The sequence below is a fragment of the Lachancea lanzarotensis genome, scaffold LALA0S05 (assembly GCF_000938715.1).
Source record: "Lachancea lanzarotensis genome assembly LALA0, scaffold LALA0S05, whole genome shotgun sequence".
Taxonomy (NCBI): domain Eukaryota; kingdom Fungi; phylum Ascomycota; class Saccharomycetes; order Saccharomycetales; family Saccharomycetaceae; genus Lachancea; species Lachancea lanzarotensis.
Window position 1 is genome coordinate 455,135 of NW_019212883.1, and position 21,729 is coordinate 476,863.

Consider the following 21,729-nt stretch of genomic DNA (forward strand, 5'->3'; position numbering starts at 1 on the left):
CATGTATAAATCCTTATGTGCATTATTTATAAAACGAAAAAGCTGCTGTCGTCGAAGGTTGGGTATATGAAACCTTGATCGACCAAGGTCTGACAGTACGTTTTCACATCTGCTTCTGAAATGCTCAGGCTTTGTTCGATCAGTTTCGTGTGAACAGCAAAGTTACTAGCGTCCTTGCCCTCGCATTGAGCGGCACAGAATTCCAGGATCTTATGTAGAGCTGGTTTGGGATCGCTTGCGGAATTGTCTTGGACGAACAAACTCTGTTCCTGAGCTGGTTGCTGGTTGCTGCCGGACAATGCAGTAGAGTCAGTATTTGGGTAAGCCGGGCTCTGCAAAGACCCGTTGGCAATGGCATGGCACTTCATAGCGGACAGATGGTGTGCTATCACGTCGTTGAAACTGTCGATGGGCTTTACAACTGCATACTGTACGTTTTTTTTACCACTGAATTCACGTAGCGCTCCAAAAACCTTGACGTACTTGCCCACTTGGTACATTTGTGAGATCTGTGAGCTATATGAGCCCTCTTGTTTCTCGCCCTGCTCGTTGGCGTTTGCGATATCGGTTGGATCTGCTGTCCATTGACGAACGTCGATCTGGCCTGTACCGTCTTCGATGGTCAGTGTAATATTCGACGTCTTATCCACCACGTTTCTGACTACTCCAACGAACACCACATGGTGTAGCTCCAGATTCTGGATAACGAAAGGCCCATCTTGAACCATTTGCTTCGATTCTAAGACCTGCTTGATCGTCACGGGCATCAACGTCGATTGCGACCCACCACCACCGGTGGCAGGTCTGCTGCCATTGCCCTGGCTGTTTTCAAACCCGCCACCACCGCTATTGTTAGAAACTGACGAAAATTCATTGTAAGGTTGGTAACCTGTGTTCAAAAGAAGACCTTAAGTTAGTAAAAAAAGGTCTTAAAAGAGCTGGGAAAAGGTGAAGACTAGATGCTAACGTACCTGACATGTTGTGCTAGCTTATTGAGGTTATAAATGGCGCTATTCGGCTTGGTTTGGGTGTTTTAGGAACCTCTTTTGAAAGATGTACTGACTTGAACAGGTGAAGAAGACTCAATATTTAATAATATTAATTAAATAGTTGACGCGTTTGGCGTTTCCAGTAACATTTACCAAGACAAAGTACAAGAATTGACAAGCTAAGATGCGCTGTATATACTGTGAAATGGTGCTGTTGGAAGTCTGCTAGGTTCAGGCTTTTTTTGGAGACCCGAAGTTAGTTTTCGACCGCATTTTTATGCCATCTTTAATGACTGTACGAGTGTGACATTTTAGAGTACTACAACGACACAAGTCTTGGGGACCAAGCATTTTAAATCTCCACGAGTGCTGAGCAATCGTGCTGGATGAACAGAAGCCTCCAAGAGACATGAACAAAGTGCTTATGCTGCAATGAACAGGAACAAATAATTTAAACGGCAATGGACAAGAATAAGGGAATTTCGCTACTCAAATCGAGATCAAAAAGACCATAAGTGCGGTTTGTTGCTACCTCTTCAACTCAAACCAGTCGGAAATGCCAACTTGAAGTTCACCATTGGCCTCGTGATGTTAGAAACTCGAATCCTTTTGACGGACACGCTCGTTCAAAGTGCACACACACTGCTTAAAATTTTGGACAATGCTTGCTCATCGGCTATTTGAAATGAAATATAAGCTAAGCAGCGTATTATCGCTCTGTTGAAAAATACAAATTCAAGCAAAATTCACCCAAGACTGCATTTTTGCTTCGGTTTTAGGCCTTGATAACACTTTTTTCTTGTTTTTCGAGATCGGTTTGGTATAAAATGGAGGCTATCTTGCAAACAGCGCTTTTACTGGGATCTAAAAACGTACCACTTGATGAATTCTCCGGTGAAATCGATGCTACCTGTTTGGTAAACGCCAAGCTGATTCTGAGTGGTAAGCACGATACCGTGATACAGGAGCTACTGAGAGCTGCAGACGTGACCGGAAAGTACGATTTTGACGACCCACAAGAGACTTATTCGGGTTTCCAAAATCGTTTTTCGGTCGCTTACAAAAATCATCCAAATTTGGCTCTGGTGCTCGCTATCGCCTTGCTACAGTCTTTTATCCAGAGTAACTTCACAGGACCAGGCGCATTGAAATCGTCGTCTGAGATTTTGGGATGTACCAATGATCAGAACGAAAAGTTACACCGGTTTTCTATTACGCTTCTCAGCGTTCTGGGCCAACCCGCGTACCGGTTGTGCGACAATGCCGTCTACTTAGTGATGGCCTTGATTCTGCTAGAGCAAGTCACGCAGCAACCATCGTTATTCGGCCAAGACTTTCAGGAAACTGCTCTCGTTGAGATCGTACCAGCCCAAACCTCAGCCGTAGTGGCGTCTGCTCACTGGTGGCGTGCAAGGGCTCTTCTTGCGCAGCTGTCGCTTTTATCTGAGCCCACAGGACCTCATCCTATGGTCGCTTCTTCGATTTTCAACAGCATAGACCTAGTGTACGCCATATCCAAAGAACTTCCATCCCATTTGAAATCCAGTGTTGAAAATCAATTGGGCGTAAGCTTTTATCTGGAAAACGTTAAATGCTCTTTGGCCACCAACACGGAACACATGTGTTTGCCCACTTTGGCGAAGGTTCAGAAGTTGACACAGTTCCAGTTTGTTTTGACCGGTGCAAGGGCCAAGAGAACCAAATACCAGAGTGAATTCCGTTCCGGGCTAATAATTTTGGCTCACTCTCAGCAAGCCTCAAACAACACAGACTCTAGTGATGACAGTGTGAAAGAGGCACCCGAGACGCTTGCGTTAGAGTCAGACCATTTACTCGAAAAACCTGTGTATGAGTCCATTGGAAATGAGCCGTTGGACGAGCAGATCGTAAAAAGACCAAAGATAGACCAAGATTATTCACTTGATGAAGAAAGGTTACTTCCAATTGCCATCCGACAGGAGGACATTCCGCTTGTGTTGCGCGAGCTCGATCCTAACGACCAGCCGACTCTATCTGACGATGACAATGCTCAATTACTCCTTCGGCTACAAGTCATTCGCCAAACCACGCCGGCGCAGAACTCGATGGTGGAGCAGGAGTTGAGCGCCATTGTGAACCGCGTCTTATACCAGTCTGGTAAGAAAAATTGGACGCTGTTTTCCAGAGGATTGTGGGAAAGATCGCTCATCGAGACGACCAAGGCCAAGACAATTGAAAGAGGTCTACTACAAATGCAATCGCTGGTTGAAGAATTGGATTTGAGCATTTCAACCCGGATGCTTCCTCAAAGCAGTGGTGGAGATTCAACACAAGCCGTGGAGAGATTGAGGTATGTCCATAAATTACCTTTCCTTCCTCGCTGGGCGATGGATGTAACGCTGGCGGAAAAGTATATGAGCCTTGGCGTTATGAAATCTGCAGTCGAAATTTACGAGAGATTATCCATGGTGTGTGAAGCTGCGCTGTGTTATGCAGCTGTAGGTGACGAAAAAACGGCAGAAAAGATCCTCATCAAGAATATCGAAGAAAATCCAAATGATGCAAGAGCCTTATCTATCTTGGGAGATATCAGACAAGATCCAGACTTGTGGACGAAGAGTTGGGAGATCGGTAAACATGTTAACGCCAAGAACTCTTTGGCGAAACACTACTACAACCCCCCATCGTCATCTGGTTTAACAAAAGATCCCATTGCATGTATCAAACACCTGAACGACTCCTTGCGCTTATACCCACTCTCGTTCGAGACTTGGTATTTTTACGGCTGTGTTGGTTTGGAATGTGGTAAGATGGATCTTGCTGCTGAAGCCTTTACAAGATGCGTGTCACTAGATGCAACGCATTCCATATCTTGGTCCAACTTGAGTGCTGCTTTCATCGAGCAAGGTAAACTCAAGGAGGCTCATAGCTGCCTCAGCAAAGCGGTAAGCTCCGACTCACCTAACAACTGGAGGATCTGGGAAAATTTTATGCTTGTTTCGATAAAGCTAAACATGTGGCCTGACGTCTTACTAGCATGCCGCAAGCTTGTAGATATACGAAAGGATAAAGTTGGAGAGTTTTCAATAGACATGCCAGTTGTTGAAAAGCTCGTGGAATTACTGGTGACTTCAGATTTCCCCGCCAATACTTCTCAAAGATTGACACACTTTCAAACTTCTTGTATGGAATTCATATGTGACACGCTTCCCACCGTGGTAACAACGAGTTCAGAATGCTGGAAGCAGGTGGCAAAGGTTGAAATGTGGAGAAAGAGACCATGGGCATCGTTAGAATGCTATGAAAAAGAATACCGAGCAATGTCACACAATCCGGACCTCGAATTTGACGAAAAAGTGTGGAACGCAACAGTTGAAACTTGTGACGATTTAGTATCAGCATATGAGTCTCTAGGTGAAATGGAAGGGAAACATGGGCCAGGCAGTGCTGTTTGTGGGGATTGGAAGTACAAGGCGCGGTCCGTCATAAAGTCATTGATGAGTAGGGGCAGATCCAGCTGGGAAGATTCTGAAGGCTGGGAAAAACTATTAGAATTAAGAAATAATCTATAGACTATGTTTTGTGATAGAAAAACACGATGTACAGCACTTTACACAATTGACGTTGAAAGAGCACATTTGGTAATATTAGAGGAAAAGGCGAGAGTGGTGCAAGCAACAGTAAGAGAATTAGCGGTCATGACCTTGACCTTGAGGAAATTGAGAGTTGTACTTTGGAAAATCAGATGATGAATGCAAAAGCTTGGCAATATTGTCTAATTTCGCCAGGACGCTAGTCTGGAATATTTCTTGATTATGCTTCAGGATAGCGACTTCGTTCCGAAGCGCGGCCAAAGAATTTATATCTTCTGAGGAATGGTCTAACGAGTTGTTATTTTGAAAATCCGACTTTAGAGATTCCAAAACAGCAGCGATGTGTTCTTTGGTGCCTATATAATGTGACCCAGAGGTATCAGGATGGAAAGGTTGACCGTGACGATACCTAGAAGCCTCTTCAGAAGCCACGTAACCGCCATCTTTCGCAAATCGCTGTTCTTGAAACCGTTGCATTTGAGTGTGAGGGAAAATCGTGATAGAATCTAGTGGTGGCAGCCTTGAAGCATCTTGATCTTCACCCTCAGACAGAAACTCAGTGTCTCGTTGTGATAGTGACTGTAGTGGTTGCTGTTTTTGAGAGTTTTCGTGGCTATCTGGATTTCCAAGGGTAAATGGAGTGTTGGACTGTTCTGAAGATTGATACTGCTCTGACAGACTTCTGTCCTCAGGGAGTCGGGTATCCTGGCCGCACTCGTCTAATAATTTCTGCAATAGAGCGACGTTTTTGAATGGTAACTGTTCTCCGTTGACGAAAAGCTCTTTCACTTTCTCGAATCGAGTCTTGAGAGTCCTGCTCTGGCGATAGTTAGCGCCCGTGGCTTTGTTAAAGGCCTGCAGCAGCTCGTTCCAGGTGTTCAAGCGGTGCCGGTAAGACTGCAAGTGCGGTTTGTACTCATACATGAGCTCCAGCAACATATCATCGGGGTTGCTCATCTTAGTCTGTTTTCAATGTGCGTGCCCGTTGTAATGTCCCTTCCTCGAGGCGCAAAGGTCATTCCGGTGTTGGAAGTTGCGCTGGTAGGAAAATTGGGACGAGCACTCGAGGGGAAGATCTAGTGGAGGGGGAACTGCGAGACACACTCTTCGAAAGGTGTTGGTTCTCGAATGAGTCTTAGTATGGCAGTGGTATGTATTTTGGTGCTTAAAATCCAAATGAACGTATATAATGATCAAAATTAACAGCACGTGAGAAGAGCGTGACCAAAACGAATCACATGATAAATGTCTGGGTGCATAAATTGCATGTGACCGACTAGTAACGTGACCGTTGATGTTTCCGTAAGATATGAGCTGAAGATAAAATGAGATGAAATACAATGAAGTCGACGACAGCATAATCATTTGACATCCACCGATGAGCATTCAACACACATCGAAGTGCGGTGACTGAAGGGTCTTCTCTTGTAACGTGGATTAATTTGCCAAAACAGCCTTCTGAAACTGCTATTCTGCGAGTTGTTGTGGCTCACAATAGTCAGCTGTAATGCCGTTTGTAGTAGTGTCTGTCACTAGCTTGTAATACTTGCAATTCCAAAGCTTTGCGACTCTCACGCAATTTTGAGCTTCCTTGGCTATTTTATACACAATCTATACGCTCCATCCTATGACATATAGGTTACCTTTCAATGGTCAATGTGTGCTATTAGAGCAAACTCATCTCAACTACGAAAGTTTTTCCAATATAGCAGATTCCAAGTGTCTAGTCTACTTCACGCAAGCTCAGCGAGATAAACTTGATGGTGATGAGCCTTGTGAACCGTAACGTGGCCCGAATCCTTCGCAACCAAACTCGAAAGGCGTCTGCAATCTCAGTGTCAAGTTTTGTCCAGCAACAGCAACAGCAACGGCAACAGGAACAGTCTTTACGGATAAAAAACTATTCGACAGAGGCTCTAGAACACAAATACCACGAAAAATTAGTGCAAAAGGCCAAAGCGCAAGGATTTGAAAGTATAGACCTTCTCAAAGAGAATCTAAAATCTGAAATCGAAGACAAAAAACGTACACTCAACAGAATCGATCCTCTGCAAGAACTGGCTGATTACGAACAACGGATGAAAATGGCTAGTAACAACGCCAAGATGACACAACCCAGAGGCCCCGTGGACGCTGCGGCAAGCCCGGCACCATTCAAGACCCTAGACTCGTTTTTGAAGCTCGAGAAAATCAAGGACCTTTCCAAGCAAGAAATCGAGTTTTTATGGCGTGCCCGTTGGGCCAACAACAACCAGGCTCTGAACGCAGTGGTACCCGCCACGGTGTTTGACCAGATGTCCAAACACTTCAAAGCTGTTCCCACATTCGTGCTGCCGTTGCCTCGCGAAATCAAAGCCGAAGCTTCCGATCTGCAAGGCAACAACGCAAATGACAGTGACAGTCAGGGCGTTGAGCTTCACTACATTCAATGGCAAGTAGCTGGACCCACCACCGTCCACTGCATCATAACGTCCTTGGCCGAGTACAAACTGCACAAAGAGTATGCCAAACCACATACTACTTTCCAGTTCCACACAGATCTTGCTCAAGATAAACGCATAGTGCTCATGAACGGGCATGTCGAAAAAGATGTCAATGTGTCTCTCCAAGATGCCCAGCTGTTGCTTTTGAACATTCAACGTTTCTACGGAGCCATGGGCGAGGAAACCATTCCTTCCAAGCAAAGACTCCAGCTTCTACACGATTTCGGCAGTGGTTCGACCAATTTCAGTGTAGAAAAGCTAATCAGTTTGGCTCAATCTATGGACATTTAAGCGTTCGAGGTAAGGCTACAAGTTCATGTCAGTAGTTATGTATATAAATATACGTTAGTATTCTAGCAAGAATCAAAGCTCTTACGGCTTCCGTCAAGTTGTCTTTTGAACCTCTAGTTTTACTATCGTAGTAATGGTTCAGCTTTTAAATTACCAGATCGTTGGTGGAGTTATATCCAATCGTGAAATATGTCTGGAAAGACGTCTTGAGATATCAACTTTGACCAGCCAACAATGATCAATGTAGCCTTCTTGGGTCCACTTGGAACCTACACCCATCAGGCAGTGCTTCAGCAGTTTCCTAATGATGGTAATACCGAATATACTGCCCTAAAGACAATTCCACAATGCTTCGAAGAGTTAACTCACGATACTAAACTGGACTACGCTGTGGTGCCTCTTGAAAACTCTACCAATGGACAAGTCGTTTTCACGTACGATCTTCTGCGAGATCTCATGAACGGTGCTGTGAATCATAGACAAAACCAGGCCCTGCCAGATCTGGAAGTGGTGGCCGAGCAGTACGTCTCGATTGATCTGTGTCTAATAGCTTCTGGGACCGTTGATATCGAAGCTTTCGACAAGACTACCACCGTTCTGAAGATCTACTCACATCCTCAGGTTTGGGGCCAAGCTACAAGCTATCTGAGCAAACTACGCCAAAGAGTGAAGTCACTACAAATGATCGATACTACTTCGACATCGGATGCTGTGCGATATTGTTGCGAAAAACGGGATTACGAAACCCCGCATGAAGTAACGCTTGCTATAGCCAGTAGCACAGCTGCTACGTTGCATGGTGCTACGATTTTAGAGCGGCCAATCAATGACCGCAAGGGCAACACAACTAGATTTTTAGTATTGCAGAGACGCGACTCGAATAAAGGTGCTTTGGTTGCACGTCCGTCTGCAACATCCATCAGCGTTCAGCAAGTAACTTTGTTGACATTTGTTGTTGCTCAAGACATGCCCGGAAGTCTTGTGGACGTGCTGAATGTCTTGAAGGAAAATCAGATCAACATGTGCTCGATCAGTTCAAGACCGTATCACTATCCTGGGGATAACGAAAGTCACTCACAGAAAGAAGACGAAGAGTCAAAAAGACGTAAATGGCAGTACATTTTTTTTATCGAGCTTAATCACGAAAGCACTGTTGACTGGGACCCGATATTTACGGGACTCAGCTCAAAGTCGTTGAAGTTCTGCCTTTGGGGTACTTTCAATCGTAATGCTCGCTACTATGAGATAGCATAAACCGAGATTCGAGAATCTTACTTACCGGGACTTTTACATGTATATACATGCCGCTTGTGCTAATTGACACACATAAGACTGCAAAAACCCTGACAGCGAAAATGCTAGTCTTGCTCTTTTTGACAGTAGTTGAAACCCAAACATCGTTTCTCTCGAAACCTGAACCTGGAGTCCCTATCCAGACTCAGACTTTTTCCCACTCCTATTGGGGACTGAAATCGTATCTTTTTGGTGAATCCGATTTTCTTTACCAGAGCCATTTCATCTCCCGTATTTGGCAAATTGCCAGGGCTGATTATCAAGCGGACAGGCATTTCTAGTTTGAAGCCATTTGTTAATGCAATGTAGATGGAATGCATGATTACACACACCCCATGCCGCTACACATTCGGTTTCGCTGTCCGTCATCGCTGTAGGCTGGCATTGAATACATGGTTCCATAATATGATTTCTGCAAATGGCACAATTCTCAACAGCTATATCCCACGACCAAAATGCTACCGCAGTCCATTTCTTGATTTCAAACCGTTTCTTAGGCCGCGTTTCTGGTTCTACCGTTTCATTGACTGTGCTCATCTCGGTGTCGTGCACTTCGTCCTGGCCGACTCGTTGTTCGTCGAGGTCCATCCGATCTTCTGACATGCTTGGTAGAAGTGAAGGCTACTGTAACAAATTCAAGTGCGAGTGATTGTGGTGGGAGAACCCTGACGAGTTCTGTACGTTCTTGAATATGAAGAGTGGATTGGATCTGAATTGTATTATGCGCTATCGTGTGTAGGTATGTGCTTATATATGGCAGTTCTGATGGATGTTAGAGGTTATGGTAAGTAAGCAACTTGCGTGGCATGGAGTGAATTGCGGTCATAGATGATTAGAAAGGTGAACCCTCGTGAACGGTTTCGTAAGAACCATATTGTTTGTTGGATGTTTAACTTGAATTTGAGGATGAACAGCAAGATGGGGCGGGCCACGTGACCAAAAGATTCCGAATCCTTTAAAGCCAAATGAGTCATTGACAATCAGTTGTACATTATCTTGGGTCTCAGGTGTGGAAACGTCAAGAATCGGACTCTAAACTATGAGCGACTAAGAGCTTATCGTTATATGTAGTTCATGCAATCTTAGTCTATGTTGAAATTAGATCATTTTGTACTATGGTGGCATCTGGTGGGCGTCAGTATCGAAACATTCAGCAGCAGTGGCGAGTCATATTCTATGTCGTTTTGTTCATCCTTCCGAGAGACATAGATGCAGGAGTGGTGAGATTTGGTGACTGTGTGATACCTTGAGCAGACAATTTTTCTTCTAGCCAACAGAAACGACAACAACATTCCCAGTCCACTGTAAAGGTAAATAACTGGGACTCGTTACGCTTCAACGATGGCGTACCATCAAAACCGTCTCACAAAGTTGAACAGTGGACGATGATAAAAAAGCAGTCACGTGATCAAGATACCTAAGAGAACCAAGTGAACAGAATTGATCAGTCTGCCATGAATAAATGACAATAATACAACTGACTTACTGGAATCTCATTCTACCATTATTACATTTCCTTGCTAACGTCAGTGCTCGGCACTAAGTTTCTACATCACGATACACGAAACATACACCTAATTCATTAAACAGCCCATCATCTCGTCCATCTCTAGACGTTTTGAATGTTCTCTAGGGAAACTTGACCGAACTCTTGAGTACAGCTCAACCCACCTACTTCGCTAACGACAATTGGGGTTGTCCAAGCCTTTGATAGAGCCAGCGTTCATGAAGTTGGGTCTAGTAGTGATAAAAACGAAGTAATAGCTACCGTCCTGTCGTGGTCGGTCAAGAGCTTGAGAACCAAAAAAGAAAAAAAATGTCAACCAACGGTACCAATGAAATAGCAGCGCTTTATCCGCCACCACCACCTTACATCAAGCATTTTACGGCTGAAAATGTGGCCAAAATTGAAGAACTCAAAAAATCCGGTGCCAGTTTCGATCATCTGGACGATGATCTAGAGCACCTTGTGTCTCCGGAAATTCCGGCAGAAGGTCATTATCGGGCTTTCGGGAGCGTGTGGCAGGTAAAAGACGAGCTCCCGGACCTCGCAAGCATGGGAATGACGCAATTGTACCAGTCTCGTGAAACCCCAGAAGGCGCAAGTTCGAGCTACCAAGACAAGATACAGGAGCTACACAAACTTCTGCGATCGCTGCTACTGAATTTCCTAGAACTTACAGGCATCCTGAGTGTCAATCCCGAGCAGTTTGCGGCAAAAGTCGAACACATTCAAACCATCTTGGTCAATATCCATCATCTACTTAACGAATACCGCCCGCACCAGTCACGTGAGTCCCTCATAATGCTTCTAGAAGAACAACTAGAGGGCAAGAGACAAGAGATACAGAATATTGAGAAGGTGTGTGCGCAGGTCAAGGAGAAACTGATTCAAATGGTCGGGGAAACACAAGAAGATGAGGATGGGAGGGACCCGTGAGTCGTGGTGATCGAGCGGAACGACACGACAATCGCGAAAGCACTACACTACAAATCAAACAACGTGCACACAATCGCGAAATCACTACAAATCAAACAACACAGCCTTGTTTGCATCAGTCCCGTCATAGACCTTCTTCGTCACACACGTCAGATGGTCCAAATACGTCATTACTCTCGATGATAAAGTGGCTACAGTAAATATACCATATCCATATAGAGAAATGGATCCAATAAAGAAGGAAAAAAAAAGTAAAGGCTCGAGGCTCCGAACGCGGGAGAGAGAACAGAAGAACTAGGAAAAACAGAAGAACCAAGGGAAACCAAAGAAAATTACAAGTTGTGTTCTCTACCACCGGCTCGTCTATTCAAGTTATTCGCGTTGAGTGGCATTTCCTAGTGGACCGTTAACATTATAGATCTATTACTCACAGAAGATCGCTCTGAACGGTCACTAATTCGGAAAAACTTTGAAATTTTCCGAGAATCCGTACAAAACGACCGAGATCGAAAAAAGAAAATAAAAAAAATAGACGTACACGCATCTAATCGATCTCCAACCCGATCCGCTCCAATCTCTCCTCCGATCGTCTTCTTCTCTCCTCTCCTCTCCAGCAGTTGAAGATTTTTGACATTTCAAGAGGTGAGTCGATCGACAGACGAATTTACAATTTAAAAACGCGGAAAAACTCCATCTCATTTTCTTTAATTTCGAGCTCAATCTCGGAAAAACCTACTGCAAGGCCGGATAAACTCTCGAGTGCTCGAGGATATAGAATATCGAAGAGAACCTCTGTTGAGAAGCGCTGGGAAAAGAAATAGAACTTGGACTCCTCAGCTTGTCTCGTCAACTCACGGTTGTCCCCAAACCATCCCAATCGAAAGAAACCCTTTTGGATCTGTTCTTTCAGCCTGAAAAAATGGTGGTGCCACTTTTATCGGGCGATCTGGACAGTGAATCGAAGTCTAACTCGACAAACTCGTTATTTTCGCTGCGCGGCCATCGCGACAGTTATTCCAGTATCGTGGACCAGTATCTCACAGAAGAAGAAGAAGAAGGTGAAAAAGAAAACGATGATGACGCACAAAAAGCGGAAAATTCACATCATCGGTCCTCTCCCCTGCGACAATACACCAGCGAAGAGCCCACGGCTCTCACGCTCAACTATACGAGTCGTGGCCGGCGTTTTTCGTCGGTTTCGGCAGCACCCCCACCACAATTGCCCGCTGCAGACGACAAACTCGTTATAGTGCTGGTGGGACTCCCTGCAAGCGGTAAATCAACGGTTTCGAACCATCTGATCCAGTATCTCGGCCAAGACCCACGCACAACTCATTTGCGCTGCAAAATTTACAATGCCGGCCAAGTAAGACGGAAACTTAGCTGTCGTGGTAGACCCATGATGCTCGCCAACAACTCATCTGAAGACTTGTTCAACCCGAAAAATTCCCAAAAGAAGGAACAATACGCAAGACTTACGCTCCAACACATGTTTTCGGATCTGGACCAGGATTCTTGCGATGTAGCCATTTTCGATGCCACAAATTCTACCGAACAGAGACGTGCCTATATTTTCCAACAGTTGCGCGTCTATAACGCCGATGCGAACCGCTATTACCACATCACTCCCGTGGTACTCCAAGTGTCATGTACTGAACGCGCGTTTGTTCGTTTCAACATCCATAACAAAACTTTCAATCAGGACTATTTCGATAAACCTTATGAATTTGCAGTACGCGATTTTGCCAAACGACTAGCTCACTACCATTCCCAGTACATTCCCTTCACAAAAGCGGAATTTTGTAGTCATATGGCTGAAGGCAGATTGGTCAATGAAGATTACGGGTTGTTTTGGTATAGCGTAATCAATGCAGGGTATTCAGATGCCTCAATTGAAACCAAAAAACATCACCCACCAGGAGCAACCCAATATTTGACACAATTGATAAATTCTATCGAGCTTTTCATCGAATGCTATTCTAACATTTATGCCCGGCAGTATATTCAAGACGTTCAGGATTTCGCCAAGGGAAAGACTCCATCCAACAGAACATCTGCTCCTACTCTCCAGGTTCCCGCAGACTCTTCAAGCTCACGTTCCACTACCGATGTACCGTACGCCTCAATTTTGAATGGGATTGTCAATGACGATTACTTCTGCAAAATTCTCAAAGGACCGTTCGCGTAGCGCTCGGACAAACTCAACGATTAATGTAATAACGACCAAGGATAAAGTTCACTTCGATTTGACATCAACAACAGTACGCGAAAGATACGTGCTGTTATTTTTTTATACACTTTTATAGATTGCCCAATACAGATTATTTCAGGAACGCTACCATTTAAAAGTTCAGCCCTGGCAGGCCTGAGGTCGCCGGAGATTGGACTCTCGGCCCCAAGATAGCATTGTTATTGTTCATGGAGTTCATGAACTCGTTTCCTGCTGGAGGCAAGGCTATACCATCTTCGGTCTTAGGTCTGATAGCATTAATATTATTGTTGATGCCAAAATACCAAGCATTGACTTTCCTGTTGTTGTAAGTAGGATCATCAAAGGCATTGGGATCCATCGGCCTTGCCCTGGTCCAGAATCGTATCGTTCTATCCTTTGAAGCACTTGCAAGGATGTGGCCAACGGGATTGTAGGACAAAGACGTGATGCACTTGTCATGAGCATATGGGATGTTATGGTAGTAACCCGAAGACGAATCCTGTGGTTCTTGAAGTAAATCAAAGTGCTTCATAGAACCATCGTAACAACCTACTGTGAAAATAGATTCATTGATGGGATGCCACGTCAGAGACATGTAATCGGATTCGTCTCGGTAAACCGCTAATTCTTTCATGTTCTGGCGAATATCGAATACCCTACAACTTTTGTCCTTGGAAATCACGGCCAGCATGTTACCCTTGGTAGGCTGGAATTTAGTACTGATAATTGTATGCTTGCACCCCAGAATTGTGCTGATACATTGGCCCGCTCTGGGGTCCCATAATTTGATTAAATTATCTTTGGATCCAGATGCTATGAGACCCATGGTCGGATGCCAGTCACAACTGCGAACATCCCAATGATGACCGGAAAGGGTGCTTTCCTGCTGCCCATTGCTAAAATTCCAAATTTTCAAGATGTTGTCGTCAGAACAAGTTACAAACTTGGAATCCGTGCCACTGAACGAAATACCTCTGATGCATTGTGTGTGAGCGTCGTCCAGCACTTTGACCATATTGAAATTAGGCTGCCAGATCTTGATCGTACCATTAGAATCACCGCTTATAAGCCAGTCCCCTGCATGTGAGTATTTCATGACTGCCACAGCACTGTCGTGGGCCTGCATAATACTCTCAAAATTGAAAGTAGAGCCATTCCAAAGAGAGAATTCACCACTATAAGTCGCAACAACCAACCTACGACCCTCTGGTGTCCATTCCAGAGCCGGAATGACATGCTTAACTTTGTTCGAGCTCAAATGTGTAAACTTGGTCGGTGTATTGATGACTCGTCTGTTGTGCAAATAAGCATCTGCAGGTAATATGTTGGTCGTATAGCTTGTCTCTGGCTCAATGAAGGGAATAGGAAGTCCATGCCTTTTCAAATGGTACAGTCTGTCGTAAGGTGAGCTCATATCAACCGTACGTCGCTGCGTAACGTATCTCTTGTCATTTTGTGGGGTATCATAGCTATTGGTTCCATTCATGGGAGGTAAAGAAACGTTCAACTAGCAGCCACTATCAGCGTGAACAATTGCCTTGAAAGACTGATACAGTGAGCGATAGTCACTTCGATTAAACTTGGATGAAGTTCGATGAGATGGATAACTGAAATACATCCATACCTTTCCAATATCATAGATCACCACGTACGGCACACATTTAGGCAGAGACACTACCCTCATGAGATCTCCAGCCTAGACACCAAGATAGTCTCGATATCTTTCCATCTCCGTTTATTTGGTGTAACAGTCTTTCAAACCATGACTGTCTTTTAAACCTTATGTTTATGCCGTTTTTCGAGCTTGGAGGATATTGTTTGTTCATTGTGCGAAGACAGGCAGCTTTGACACTGCCTTTGGAGAGTAGACTCAATGAGCCAATGCATTTTCTTCTAAACAGCTGTTGGGAATCGTCGTTGTAAAAACGGTGTGAAGTGGTTGGGATGTGAGTTTCCTCAAATTCTCACTTCCATTGAAATAGCAATTGCACGGTGTATGCGAAGATCTGTTTCCGACGTAGCAATGAGGACAACGCCTCTATAAGTATTCTTCATGTCCCTTTATGACTTTGGGGTACAAGTACCAAACAAAGGCCACCGTAGCAACCATTATCCAGCACAAAAACGGAAACCATTCAAATCCGACCAAATGTGTAATCAGACCCACAGAATAGGGCAAAATTGCAGAACCACAACCTCCCAATGCCACAGCAATACCAACACCACTTACGTGCATGTTTTTAGGCAAGACCTGTAGAGCGACAACGCTGGCATTAGGGAAAAGCGGCCCGATGAATACTCCGCCAAGAAAAATCATTACTGACACTGCTACAAAATAGAGCGCAGAAGATCCCGAAAAGTAGGTGACGGCTAGGAAACATGTGTAGAATACAACGCAAAGCTTTGTGTAGAAAGCGGAAGCTCTGTATTCGTTTTTGAACCACCGCTTTGTGACAAAACCTAAAACTAGTCTGCCTGTCGTCAGACCCATCCAAAAGGCAGCAGTAACGTAGGACATCGGTATTACCTGTCCTTTTTTCACTTCCAAAAGGTACGTGAAGATCCATGCTCCAGTTGACACCTCTGATCCAAGGTAAATGAACATGTAGATTGCATACATGAAAATTGCTGGTCTGCGGACCAATGACCAGAAGCTGGGATGAACGTCATCGCCTTGCTCTCGACTTATCTCACATAAGTAGTTGTATTTGTTGGCGGTCTCGTCTTTGAACGCGTAGGGCACCAGCGTGAGCCCCACTAAAGAAACCGACAAGGGCAACATGAAGAAGTAGTTCCACTGACTATATTTGACGAAGTAGGATACCACAGGTGCAGTTACCATGGCTGCTGCTCCATACAGACCATGAAGGACTCCCATCCATTCGTTTTTATGGTTCTCGAGGTTTCCGAATAACACGTTGGAGACCGAGTCCATGATTCCTATAGCTAGTCCTAGGGGCATAAAACATGCAACATAGACCACAAACCAGCGTGGCCTTGATAGTAGAACACTGTAAAACAAAACGCACAATCCAGCTGCGGTCAACATCGCTCCTCTGGCTCCAACTCTGGTGTGAATTTTTTGGGTTAGCAAAGAAGCCGTGCAATAGCCTAAAAATTGCACTACAAACAGATTTGCAACCTCAACTTTCGAAACGTTGTAGTACTGCGTCAAAGCTGGCAAAAGAGCACCGTTGCATTCATCGTTGAGGCCCAGGACAAGGAACAGTACCAAATTTGCTGCCATCTGCCATCTCACAATATGAACCTTTTGATAATCCAAGGGGTAAATATTGATTGTCTCACCGCCATATTCTGGAGCTTGATTTGACCCGGTGACTGTAAGACTGCTGGAGTCCTCATTACCCATGAGCATTTCAAGCTCAATTGAGTCATCTTGTTTGTTGCGAGGCATCTTGAATTGGGTCTTCTTCACAGATTCAAAGGTTCCACTAGATGTAAAAACCACTGGCGTGCTTAATCCTCGCTTCTGGATCGTTCTTTGCTGTAAATACCGGTAGTTTGTCAGAACAAGCAAAGGGTCCAAGTTCTCTGATCAATTTATAATAGCTGGATTCGTATTCGGGACAACCTAATTAGACGAATACTTGAAATTGTGGACTTAAAAGCCTGAAGTAGCTTTGGGGACGCTGTGTCATTTCGAATAGCAGTTAGTCTCCTCGAGGATTATTGTCCATCTCAAGCCTGGAGTCCCCGACTGGCGACGAGGATGGAAATGCGACTATAATTGCGGGGAAATTAGACATCAAGAGGATAGCGTGGGCGTCGTTCGAAGAAGTGAAGAGGAAACGTCTCTATAAAGTCTGTTGCTATTGGATTGAGAGTTCTGGACTGTGAAGGTGAGTCACCGTTTCATGATATGTGTCTTTTGGAAACGTTTCTCATGGACTGTGGATAGTCACCCATATAATAAAGTGGACACTGGAAGACTCATAGAAATGATAGATACACATAGGGAAAAATAAATGAATAAGGATATCTTGTTTAGAGCCGTTTGGCCTTTCAAATCAAAACAGGGAAAGGTTGTTACCGCGTCGAAAGACCGATGGATATGATGATTACATTACCATTTATACTTTATGGAAAGTGTCATTACGTCAGAGAGTTGTGTCACAGACGTACGAAGCGACCAGTATCGAATTTGGGCATACCACCAAGGCGATGTGCATTGCTTCGCAATGAAAATCTGCTTCTATCGTTCTGTCAGAGCACCAGTCAATCTTCAAATGCGATAATTCTCCTGTATAGTTATTTTTCTCAGATACTCTTTTGATATATGGTGCCAGATTTATCACAAAGTGATCTCGTGCAAGTGATTTGATGACAGTGACAGAGTTAATTGAATAGTGAACCTGAACTACAAACTTTCCCGGATTCTCAGCACCAAGAACTTATGAGCCCCAGATGATGCAGCCAGGCTCTATAGGGCAATCAAGAAAGGTTTGATTTGCCATTAAATCACTCCAATTCAAGTGAAAGCTTTTTAACTCCCTATGATGATGAAATTGTTCCAAGAAATGTATAAGTGGGTCTTGGTCTGCCTAGTCTATTAGATCCATCTCTTGTACCCTGAAAAAAGGACGAAAAAACACAGTCATCAGCAACATAGTTGAGAATTACGACTCATCTACAATGGTACATTACTAAGGCAATGGCACTCCAAGGACTCACTTTAGAAATCCACAGCGAGTGAAGACTAATTTTATGATCATGGGATTGAAAAAAGCACCAAAATTATAATCTCAACGTCACAGGAAGCTTCAAAGATTAGTACCAGCATCTTCATCGAATTCTTCAGCTGTTTCCCGACGTATCATGTAAGACTATCACTTCGAACGCATGTGTCGTCGGCTGGTCATATACAGAGAGCATGTGCATCAAATAGTGCGCGACAAGCGATGCGTTAACAACTAGCCAACATCAGCACAGTATCCAGGACTGTGGATGCCAGGGGCACAACGTGAAGAGCTGAAAGTACAGCATTTACCATATGTCCGTGATGTTCTACTTTCACTCGTGCTGACAGGATCACTTCTGACCAGTTACGCATTGTTCAACAAGCATCTAGCTCAGTATAAAAAAGCTACAGAGATCCCACAGAAAGTGTTTCGAAAGAAATGGATATACGGGAAGGTTACAGCAGTGGGAGACGGTGACAATTTCCATTTTTTCCATACTCCAGGCGGGATTCGTGGCGGATGGGGCTGGCTCCGGAGTATACCGAAACTCGAAAAGCTAGACGATGACAAGAAAGAAAAGGCTAGAAACTGGCTTTTGACTCCCTTCCGTAGCCAAAAAATCACTGAGAAAGACAAATTTTTGGCATTGCATGTCTCTCGAAAGGGAAAACGGAATTTGCCTACTGTTCCGATCCGGCTGTGTGGTGTAGATGCCCCAGAAAGGGCCCATTTCGGTAATAAAGCTCAACCATTCAGTGAGGAAGCCCTCATTTGGTTACGCCACACAATCATAGGGCGCAATGTTTGGGTCAAGCCGTTGTCCATTGATCAATACAATCGTTGTGTTGCGAAGGTGGAATATCTTACGTGGACCGGCTATAAAAATCTGAGTCTGGAAATGGTGAAAAATGGACTTGCAACAGTTTACGAGGGGAAAACTGGAGCAGAATTTGATTCAGAAGAAGATATTTATCTTTTCCACCAAAATGTGGCTAGAGCAAATAAGAAGGGAATCTGGAGTTTAAAAAAAATGGAAACTCCAGCTGCCTACAAGAAAAGAGTAGGGTAAAACGATGCTGTTTGATTTTTATTTTTAATACTATGACTAGCATTTCACATTCACTCCATTACGTTTTTCGTGTTCTCTTTGTTCGAACATAACTTGGGTTGCAATAAACAGGGCCCCGTTCGCACATAACAGGAATTGTAAACCGGATGATGTCAAGAAAATGCCTTTAATGAGGTAGATAGTACCATCATAACCCAAACAAAAGCCGAACAAGTTGGCAATGATCATCATCCAGATATTGAAAATGGCGCCCACTGAGCGAAGGTATCGGTACCATGACTTTTTGTAAGACCCTGAGAAGAGTTGCTGTGCGAATATTTCTGGTAACAGGAATAGCACTATAAGCCAACCCCACAACAAAAGTTTTAGCTCGATGTCGTGCCAGATCGCGACAAAAGAAAAAACCGCTAAAGAGGTGAGAATTCTATTCCCCGAACCCCCCAGTGGTATATAAATATAGCGAACAACCCACTTGTTGAATGATCTATGCCATGCTCTCCAAAATGCCAAAGCACTGAAATTATTATTCATGCAACGAATCATGTTTTCAGGTGGATCGATTCCGTCCATCAATGACCACAGTCTGAATAGTCTCCAGGGAATTAACAACTTCAGCCAAACGATGTTGAGATTGAACAGCCCGATCATAGAGATCTGGAATGGCGTGATGCCTTCCCAGGCCCTCATTTTGGACACAGCAACGGCATAGATGTAATGCAAGACAACTTCCATGGTCAACACACAAAAAGCAAAGCGCAGCGCATATTTCAAAATTGCCTTTCGGTTGATGGAAGGCAATGTGTGCTGAGATTGATATAGATAGTCATTGAAGGTTATGATGGGACCAGCAATAAACAGCGGGGTGTAGGTAATGTAGGCAAGGTAATGAGCCAGCGAGTACTCTTGGATATGGTGAGGAGCATTCTGTCTTGCGCGTTCTTCTAGAAGCAGATTCTTGTGACCATCCTCACAAATGGTTTCCAAAGTAGTGGCCGAAGATGTAGATCTTTTGAGCTCCGGCTTGATGCTCTTAGGTTGCGTCTGTGTAGCGTTGTTTTGGCCCTGCGTAATTTCCTCCCACTTTTCAAGGAAATCCATGTCGAAACTGAGCATTCTTAAGAGAGTGAAATTATAGAATACGTCCCAACGTTCGATGATTCCGGTGAAGGAGGAATCCAATGGCGATAAAATGGACAGGATGTTTCCGAAGGGATATTTGCGGTAATTGTCGTTTATGAACAGAGAGCCGATACCATATGCCCACGTCAAAACTTTGGCAACCCTTGGTTTTCTGCGAAGACTTCTGGCGATCGTGAAATTGATCATCAAATGCGTCAAGACACGAAGGGCGCTGACGCCATGAGCGGCAAATAAAAAAATGAGTCCAAAAATGAGGTCAAATGCGACTTTCGGGCATTTGACAGTGCGAAGTACTAGCTTCTTCGTGATCGTGTGTAACGCCGCTAAACCGATAAGTAGTGGCAGATTGTCACGGAAAAATCGATACTGCGAATCACTATTGTCCACTTTTCGTCCACCGATCCAACCTTTGCTAAGAAGCGGTTCGATTCGATTGAAATTCGGGTTTTGTTCGTTGGTTGCTGACATTGCAGTTTTCACCATCATTGGTACTGCAATGGCAAAGGCTGCATAATAAATCTTGAACTCGAGTGAGTTCCACCGACTTTTACTCGGCCCCGAACTCGCCTTTTGTTTGCGTTTCTGGTCCAAACTTGGATTCAGCCTGGAATCCAGCGTTTTCAATGAGAAGAAAGATCCGATGTCTCTAGCGACATGTTTCAAAGACATTCTACCTCGAGATTGTAAGGATGGAGAACGCTCGAAAAGGAGCTGAATCAAACGTTACACCGTGAAGACCACAAGATACTCGACAAATAGTCGATGGAATCCTCTTCAAAGATGTTCTCTTTAAGAATTTCAGTTGACCATTGAACGTGGCTTTATACCCTGGATTTAAATGTTACATTTATAGGTTATGCAGGAAGAGATGTCCTGAAAGATACCCATATACGGAAAAGGGTAAAGGGATTGACAAATCTACGAGTCTGGAGAGTCACTAGTGCGATTGACATTAGATCCAGATCTCATGACATGCATGTTTCGACTTCTCGAGAGTTCTAAGCCTAGAGATTTCCGGAAAATAGTTTCTCCATGCACTGAAACACTTTCACGGCACGTATTGAATACGTCGAGTGCGATTAAGAAAGCAGAGATGCGGTGGTTGAATCTGGACAAATATATGCATATTTAAAGTGATACAACGATAACAAATTCTGTGTGTGTGTGTGTGTGTGTGGTGGCATCAGCGAATTTCCTGCGTCAGTTTCGATATAAATTAGCCAATGTAGCACGAAACTAAACCACGAATCGGCACGAGTAGCCGTGAATGACGAGTAGAACCGCGAGTTGAGTTGTTGAGCTCCAGCGGTAACATGGTGACAACTATGCACCTCCTTTCTTGTGTTCGAAGATAATAAGCAGATCTTCAGGTGCTTAAGTTGTCAAAATGTCTATATCAAAATGATTCACTTCAACGAAGTGAGCGCTGACCCTGCTAACCTCGAAAACTTCGAGTTCCTAGTTTTTGATGGCAGTAAAGCATATCTTTGAGGCTAGGTCAGTGGTAATCTCGCTGAGCATCGCTCGACGTCTACCGCGG

General features: G+C 44.2%; 12 protein-coding genes across 12 annotated transcripts; 6 read left to right on the forward strand and 6 right to left on the reverse strand.

The window, feature by feature from the left end:
* Nucleotides 1-26: 26 nt before the first annotated feature.
* Nucleotides 27-978, reverse strand: RFA2 (LALA0S05e05138g1_1; the record flags this gene model as incomplete). The annotated part of the gene is made up of 2 exons (XM_022772304.1): nt 27-889; nt 972-978. 2 exons carry the CDS (start codon nt 976-978, stop codon nt 27-29), a joined length of 870 nt encoding a protein of 289 aa, XP_022628641.1.
* An 838-nt stretch (nt 979-1,816) lies between these two features.
* Nucleotides 1,817-4,540, forward strand: EMW1 (LALA0S05e05160g1_1; the record flags this gene model as incomplete). Its single annotated transcript, XM_022772305.1, has 1 exon — nt 1,817-4,540. The coding sequence occupies one exon, from the start codon at nt 1,817-1,819 to the stop codon at nt 4,538-4,540; it is 2,724 nt and encodes a 907-aa protein (XP_022628642.1).
* Nucleotides 4,541-4,657: 117 nt separating this feature from the next.
* DAL82 (LALA0S05e05182g1_1) lies at nt 4,658-5,518 on the reverse strand (the record flags this gene model as incomplete). Its single annotated transcript, XM_022772306.1, has 1 exon — nt 4,658-5,518. The coding sequence occupies one exon, from the start codon at nt 5,516-5,518 to the stop codon at nt 4,658-4,660; it is 861 nt and encodes a 286-aa protein (XP_022628643.1).
* An 803-nt stretch (nt 5,519-6,321) lies between these two features.
* Nucleotides 6,322-7,335, forward strand: ATP11 (LALA0S05e05204g1_1; the record flags this gene model as incomplete). Its single annotated transcript, XM_022772307.1, has 1 exon — nt 6,322-7,335. The coding sequence occupies one exon, from the start codon at nt 6,322-6,324 to the stop codon at nt 7,333-7,335; it is 1,014 nt and encodes a 337-aa protein (XP_022628644.1).
* Nucleotides 7,336-7,569: 234 nt separating this feature from the next.
* PHA2 (LALA0S05e05226g1_1) lies at nt 7,570-8,589 on the forward strand (the record flags this gene model as incomplete). Its single annotated transcript, XM_022772308.1, has 1 exon — nt 7,570-8,589. One exon carries the CDS (start codon nt 7,570-7,572, stop codon nt 8,587-8,589), a length of 1,020 nt encoding a protein of 339 aa, XP_022628645.1.
* A 261-nt stretch (nt 8,590-8,850) lies between these two features.
* On the reverse strand, nt 8,851-9,231 carry HRT1 (LALA0S05e05248g1_1; the record flags this gene model as incomplete). Its single annotated transcript, XM_022772309.1, has 1 exon — nt 8,851-9,231. The coding sequence occupies one exon, from the start codon at nt 9,229-9,231 to the stop codon at nt 8,851-8,853; it is 381 nt and encodes a 126-aa protein (XP_022628646.1).
* Nucleotides 9,232-10,444: 1,213 nt separating this feature from the next.
* Nucleotides 10,445-11,068, forward strand: MED7 (LALA0S05e05270g1_1; the record flags this gene model as incomplete). Its single annotated transcript, XM_022772311.1, has 1 exon — nt 10,445-11,068. The coding sequence occupies one exon, from the start codon at nt 10,445-10,447 to the stop codon at nt 11,066-11,068; it is 624 nt and encodes a 207-aa protein (XP_022628647.1).
* Nucleotides 11,069-11,987: 919 nt separating this feature from the next.
* Nucleotides 11,988-13,256, forward strand: PFK27 (LALA0S05e05292g1_1; the record flags this gene model as incomplete). The annotated part of the gene is made up of 1 exon (XM_022772312.1): nt 11,988-13,256. One exon carries the CDS (start codon nt 11,988-11,990, stop codon nt 13,254-13,256), a length of 1,269 nt encoding a protein of 422 aa, XP_022628648.1.
* Nucleotides 13,257-13,410: 154 nt separating this feature from the next.
* Nucleotides 13,411-14,766, reverse strand: PFS2 (LALA0S05e05314g1_1; the record flags this gene model as incomplete). The annotated part of the gene is made up of 1 exon (XM_022772313.1): nt 13,411-14,766. One exon carries the CDS (start codon nt 14,764-14,766, stop codon nt 13,411-13,413), a length of 1,356 nt encoding a protein of 451 aa, XP_022628649.1.
* Nucleotides 14,767-15,318: 552 nt separating this feature from the next.
* On the reverse strand, nt 15,319-16,695 carry BSC6 (LALA0S05e05336g1_1; the record flags this gene model as incomplete). Its single annotated transcript, XM_022772314.1, has 1 exon — nt 15,319-16,695. One exon carries the CDS (start codon nt 16,693-16,695, stop codon nt 15,319-15,321), a length of 1,377 nt encoding a protein of 458 aa, XP_022628650.1.
* A 1,550-nt stretch (nt 16,696-18,245) lies between these two features.
* Nucleotides 18,246-19,049, forward strand: LCL3 (LALA0S05e05358g1_1; the record flags this gene model as incomplete). Its single annotated transcript, XM_022772315.1, has 1 exon — nt 18,246-19,049. The coding sequence occupies one exon, from the start codon at nt 18,246-18,248 to the stop codon at nt 19,047-19,049; it is 804 nt and encodes a 267-aa protein (XP_022628651.1).
* Nucleotides 19,050-19,085: 36 nt separating this feature from the next.
* Nucleotides 19,086-20,858, reverse strand: LALA0_S05e05380g (LALA0S05e05380g1_1; the record flags this gene model as incomplete). The annotated part of the gene is made up of 1 exon (XM_022772316.1): nt 19,086-20,858. The coding sequence occupies one exon, from the start codon at nt 20,856-20,858 to the stop codon at nt 19,086-19,088; it is 1,773 nt and encodes a 590-aa protein (XP_022628652.1).
* Between the last annotated feature and the right edge of the window lie 871 nt (nt 20,859-21,729).